Source organism: Micropterus dolomieu, linkage group LG12, assembly GCF_021292245.1.
Source record: "Micropterus dolomieu isolate WLL.071019.BEF.003 ecotype Adirondacks linkage group LG12, ASM2129224v1, whole genome shotgun sequence".
NCBI classification, from domain to species: Eukaryota; Metazoa; Chordata; class Actinopteri; order Centrarchiformes; family Centrarchidae; genus Micropterus; species Micropterus dolomieu.
This window is the reverse complement of record NC_060161.1, coordinates 34,392,505-34,398,972: the sequence shown is the minus strand read 5'-3', so window position 1 is coordinate 34,398,972 and position 6,468 is coordinate 34,392,505. Positions and strand designations below refer to the sequence as shown.

The 6,468-nt window shown below is 39.3% G+C and overlaps 1 protein-coding gene across 1 annotated transcript in view; it reads right to left on the bottom strand.

The window, feature by feature from the left end:
• LOC123979952 overlaps window positions 1-6,468 on the bottom strand; it is a 9,115-nt gene that overhangs the window by 186 nt on the left and 2,461 nt on the right. Inside the window, exons 2-8 of the mRNA XM_046064063.1 lie at window positions 5,554-5,833; window positions 4,426-4,478; window positions 2,810-3,016; window positions 2,239-2,325; window positions 1,228-1,389; window positions 1,083-1,127; window positions 37-54 (exon numbers count right to left, since the gene is read on the bottom strand). Coding sequence (XP_045920019.1) covers window positions 37-54; window positions 1,083-1,127; window positions 1,228-1,389; window positions 2,239-2,325; window positions 2,810-3,016; window positions 4,426-4,478; window positions 5,554-5,833 — 852 coding nt within the window. The remainder of the gene's footprint in view (window positions 1-36; window positions 55-1,082; window positions 1,128-1,227; window positions 1,390-2,238; window positions 2,326-2,809; window positions 3,017-4,425; window positions 4,479-5,553; window positions 5,834-6,468) is intronic.

The window sequence follows — 6,468 nt, the reverse complement described above, 5'->3', positions numbered from 1 at the left end:
CTGCACATGTTTTTGATCAGTAAGTTCAGGACTTACCTCCAAGAAGCCGTTCATCTGAGGAAACAACAGAGACAGAGTCAGCATTTTATTTATCATGCAGTTAATTCTATTAAAATATATGCATTTCACACAGGAACGTAATCTTTATGATACAATTATGACTAAGTTCTGTATTATCGAAGCATAGGTTTCAAATTATTTTAATAATATGACACTTCATTCGAGTAAAACACATTTCTGTGATGTCAGATTAAACTGCTGAGCTCCAGTATTAAAAATCTATTAAGTGAATTCGTAAGTAAAGTGTATTTACAGTTAACAGCACTAGAGTATAAGAGTGTAAAGATAATTAGAAGCCTGGACATGTTTATTTCAAAAGATAAAACATGTCTGGCCTCAGAAATGTTTCTGAACTGGAGAAAAACATGATCACACAAGTTTCTTAATATGAACAGAGAAATCCAGAGAAGATTTAAATGTGACAGCTGATTTCTCAGAGTACAGCTCGACAGTTTGGGCCCGAACAGGCGCCCTGATAAACTGCGTCCTCGCCACAGACACTGGAAAACGTTTTAAATATCTTTACTTCAGAGTATACTGACTACACTGTGAAGAAAGTCACACAGAGAGTTTGTCTGCAGAGGAAGTGAAATGATTTTACTTATATTAAACTAATGATATGGTGGAATTACAAGGGATCCTCTGTGTGCACTTTGAGTTTTTACCCTCAGGGGGGCGCTACAGGCGTGGAAGAGCCACTAGAAATGTTTTAATCCAGCCTTATTTAATTTGTTTGTTGATACCGTGTTTGTTGTCTACATATTTGCCCACTACTGTTTTAAAATGCTAGCTTAAAGCTATTTTCCCACCACATGGACTATGAAGTTACTGTTTTAATTAAGTGCATGGTATGTCGTGGGCGAACAGACTGTGTGAGCGCCTCCTCTTGCTGTTTTCAGGGATCAGAGCCTGAGTTTTTTCCAACATCCAGAGTCTGTGGTGGTTTGACCTCCAACAGCAGCAACATGTATTAAAAACCACTTTTTGACAGAAGTGAAATGTGACATGAAAACAAAGATGACCTGGTTCTCCCTCTCTCTGCTGAGTGACCAGATCGAAGCTGAACTCTGAAACAACAAAAACACACAGAAGAGTTGAGTTTCCTTCCTCTGATAACTACCATCACTGTATCCTCCACGATGCCACCTGACTCGCTATAAAACCGACCTGTCAGACGCCGCAGCGAAGAACGCAGTGAAGATCGCAGCTTCTCGATCATCCATACAGGAAACGCAAAGAGCATGACAGCTATGACGACGGCAACCAGCACGATGGCGAAGACCATCACGAAATTACAACCAAGTCCTGGCTCGAAGGGATCGAACTCATCTACAAACAGCAAGACAGGATGACGTGACGCTTACTTCTGCAGCTTGAAGACGCCGTTAATTCAAGTAAAAGTACAGAGACGTCTGTTTTTTTCTAACTGCACATTTATTGCACATAAGTCAAACATTTCCCCTCTAAACTTCTCACATGGTTTCTTTTCAATAACTGTTTAAATTATCAATATTTCACTAAAGTCCATCAAATGAAAACAGATTTGTCAGAACTTTCCTCTTTATTAATCATCTCACAACCCCTCAGATTTATCTGGTGACTCTCCGAGGGGCCCAACCCCCTCGGTTGGGAACCGCTCTACTAAACTTCAATATACAATCACCACAGCGGGTACAGTCAGACCAGCCAGTACAATCAAAGTTTAATAATTCATAGTCCCAGCTGTAGTTGTCTGCATGCATTTGTTAGCAAGCATTTTTAAGCGAAGAAGAACTACATTCAATTTACCTTGGATATGCCTTGAAAAGGCCTTTTGCATGAATTTTACAGGAATGTTAAGAGGTTAATGTCTAAACCGCTGGCAACAAAAGTGAGGGAGGGGCGTACTCACTTTTTTGAGATACTGTATATCAAGTATTTTGTTTGTAGTTACTTGTTATTTTGATACTTTATGTATATTTCACACATAATATTTATGTACTCTTAATTAACATTTTCAATGCAGGACTATTTTAAAATTAATGTATTGGTACTTTTACTAAGTCAAGGATCTGGATACTTCTTCCAACAGTTATAAAAGCAGATGTTGTGATGTTCAGCCAAAAAGAAATGATATTTTCTATCCTTATGAAGCTCCCCAAATCAGCAAAAATAAAACAGGTTAATTAGGATATTTACCTGAGATATAAATCTTGTTCTCGTTTGCCAGGCTCATTTCAGGTAGTTCCACTCTACAGATCACGGTACCACTTCCTGTTAGTGCTGCTGTTAGAAGAAAAAACACGAGAAGGGTTAAATCCACTTACAAATCAGAAGAAAAGGCTACTAAAAACTGGCTGAGAATCATCATGTTTTTAAGTTTTCTTAAGTATCACAGTCATCCATTGACAGCTGACTGTACATCCATGTGTACTCTGCTAACAGGAAGTGCTAACAGCTAATTCAGCTACTTTTAACAGTGCTAATTTGCCAAAATGCTCCCAGCTAACTCACTGAATCCACGGAAACATCCCCCAAAGCATTATGGGACTTGTGGTTCCAAAACACACAGCATGATTATCTACTAAATTTAAAATTAAAACTCAAACTTCTCTTAGCTTCTCTTAGCTGATGTATTACAACCTCCTAACGTTACAGGACGACAACTTTCAATGTAAGAAAGACATCAGCCAATCAGTGCGAGTCTGTGTAAAACTCATTTCACTGTGTATTTCTGAAGAAGGAAAACATGAGCTCCGGGGCCGAGGACCTTTAACTGCTGCCACATTAACGAGCGCCCTGACGGAGTGGAGGTCATCTGGTCGGACTGATGACTCCGTCTGAGCAGCCAGGACGCTTCCGCCGGCGTCCAGCAGAGAAACCACCGGCTCGGGGCTCCAGCCGCTGGACTCACAGACGACAAACAGCTCGTTGGCTGAAGTGCGACGGACAGATATTTTCACCTCGGCCACCTCAGCTGGAGACAAACACACACGTCACTACAGTATCTCTGCTGTGGTCTCATGATCAACGATAATTTAGCAGGTGCATTATTTCTATTGCACTTTTTTAGAATCAAACAGACACTGGGTAATAATTTTGTACTTATTATGTTACAGTCTGAAATATTTTGTGCTCTTTTGTGCATTTAGTTTTTGTGATAATAGTAGAACTAATGATATGTGAATCAATATCTGCTGCCATTAATAAAAAGGTGTTAAATGCTGCTAACATGGTTTGACCAAGCGGGAACCTCCCAGTCTGAAAAGTGAAGCTAACGCAGAAGTCCCTTAAACCTGCATTCTACTGAACGACCAGCAGGGGGCAAAAATTTGTCTGGTTCCATTAGAAATAATTATCACCTGATTTTTTACCTCAGTAATAAAGTATGGTCAAAGGTAAAGGTCACCTACTGTGTGTTTCCTATACACGGTCTATTACATTTATGTCGGTTTAATTTTCTATTTTGATTGATTTGAATTAAGTTTGCTATATTCCAATTTATGCAATAAAGCTCCAAAACTCGTTTATAAGATCTACGTCAACAGGAGTTACGTATCCTTAATGTGTTCTGAGTTACTGTATTCAGATTTTAAATATACAATAGATGTCTTTTGGCATTTAGATCTTTTACTCAGGCATGGGTTTTTAGTTTTTTTTTACTTTTGAAGCTTAGAAATTAGTTTATGATAACACATTGTTAGTTTGATTTATTGTAATTAGGTTAAATCAGTATATTTATCCCTTTAAATGGATTTAAAATGATTTGATGTTTGACTTCCTATTTTCTCTGTATGAATAGCTTAGTTAGTCACGTTCGGTCTTCTTGTTCCATTTCCATGCCACATTGAAGTTTTTGAAATTTTGGGCTTAACGTGTGACCTGTGACCTCTGTCTGAGATCTTAAAAAGAAAGGCCTCCGTTTGGCTGTCGGGGACGCAACCCGCAGGTCAAATGAAGATGGAAGCATTTTATGGGTAATGTTGATCTCTTTACTTTGAGCTAAAAAGTATGTCTTTGTGCAGTATCTTGGTTAACAGACACGGTCCTTCCCCTCGCTCTGTCAATAAATGCAGACGTCCCGACCTGTCCAATCAGGAAGGTTATAGGATGTTGTGTCTGCCGCAGGCTGAAGACAGGCCTTGTGTTGTTTAGACTAGATAACTAGGACACACACCTCCAGCTGTGATCTCATTTCTTGGATCATCTGCGATAATTATCATTATTGTTTTATTGCCCAGCCTTAATGCTGACATATTAAATTAAGAACACGTCAAACATAACACCTGCTAAACATCAGCATGTTAGCATTTTGCTCAAAGCACTCTGTACTTCAGTGCAGCCTCACAGAGATGCTAGCATGGCTGCAGACTATTGTTATCTTACCAACAGTGAGCGAGACAAACTCCTCCACAGACGATCCTCTTAGAAGGACGCACCTGGATCAGAACGGTGAACAAGATAATGGAAGAATTTACTGATTCACAATAAATTAATTTCACATAAGAGAATAAACTAGACTTCAAACTTCACTAGACACACCAAAGAGAAATAATTTAATATAAACAGATAAAAAAATAGATAAATAGATGGGCCAGTAGGTCAAAAGTCTATGGTTCGGTATAGGTCTAGTACCGAAAAGTTGGCAGCTCATAAATATATTTTTGCACGTTAAATAGTGCGCGGGAGTTACTTTGCAGACTTATGCATTAAAATCCCATCACTTATCTGTAGGTAGGGATGCACCGAATGTTCGGCCACTAAATTAATCGACTGAAAATAGCAAAAATAGCACTTTCGGTTTTCGGCGTAATAAGTCAAAAGACAGATTAAATTTTACCGAACAATTGCGTTGACATGTGGGCACGTGTGGAAGTATTTTAAAGTGTCCGAAAACGACGCAAAAATGGACGTTTGCAGACGCTGTTCTGCTGAATTATCTCTTAGCCCATCCGCTCCATCTGTGGCTGACTTCTTAGAAAAGGAAACAAATTGTCTGACCCACTTTGAGAGTTTCTGTCACCCGTTTCTGAGATCACGATTAAGCTAGCTAAATTTGGAGTGCACACGTATTCAAGCCTTTATGGTAACTGAAACGGACCAGTGCGAGCTGACAGGCAGGTTAGAGACTTTATGTTGTCAGTTTTGTTGCAGTGTGAGATTCCTACCTGAAGAGAGGCTGTGAAGTCTTCATGTTACGCCATACGAGAACCACATACAACATTATTTATCAGATTGGGTCGGATTTGATGAATTTAAAGTAAATGGACACATGTGACGTCAGGTTTTCAAAATAAGGTGTCTATACAGTATGGAAATAAGATTAATTGGATTATATTCACAGAAAGTATAAAAACATGTTAAACATGTCCATTAAAAGTAAATGGACAAAAACACATTTTGACTAATTTATGCAAAGGTAAAAGAAATGACAAAAATGTGAACGTGCTTGTTCAGTGTTCAGCAAATTTTTCATTATAATTACAAGAATTTTCATTTCGGTGCATCCCTTACCTGTAGGTGCCGCTGTCTCGCCGTTGGACACCGAGCAACTTTAGGGAACCGTCCTCCATTATGGCCGTCCTCCCGAGGTACTCTTGCGCTTTCTCCTTTACAAGTTCTTCGCCGTTGCGGAGAACATGAACCGTCACTGGAAACGGACCATCTACCCGGGACCACTCTACCACCAGGACAGGTGAGGGGTCAACAGATGCGGTGAGGCGACACGGAAGAATGACATCTTTGCCAGCAGCTGCAGATATTCGCCAAGGTGAGCCGCTCTGTAGAGGCTTACCTGGAGGGACGAACCAGAAGAGAATACAACTGAATTAAAGCAATTTTTTATTGTTTAATCTGTCAGGTACTTCATAAATTGAATGTCAGAAAAACACTGAATATAATTTCCCAGAGCCCATTGTTATGTCATTAAATTGCTTGTTTTTATTTTAAAACCCCAAATTTATTCATATATAACGCTTTTTTCATGAAAAATGACAAACGATTAAAAAATTATCAGAATAGTGTACGATAAATTTTCTGTCGTTAGCCTAAATCTACAACCTGTTCGGCTCTAGTCTGAATCATCCACACAACATGTGAGCACATTAACATTAAAGAACTCGCTCATGAACACAACTGAGGCAACTTCCAGTAAAACCGAAAGCAAAACACACAGAGCCTGATAACTCCAACAGCTGGTGTCCACAAATGTCCTGAATGCCCTTCTTGGAAATCTCTGCATGTTGGGATATTTGGAGAAATTCCAACAAACAATGGCTGATATGCCACCTTTAAAGTTACATCACCCATCTGCCATCTTACATGGCAGAACACTAATCTCTGAAACCGTAGTGCGGGCTTAAAGACTGTGTTTTGTATATTATATTCATCACCATCTTTGCAATCCATGGAGATCGACATCAACACTTT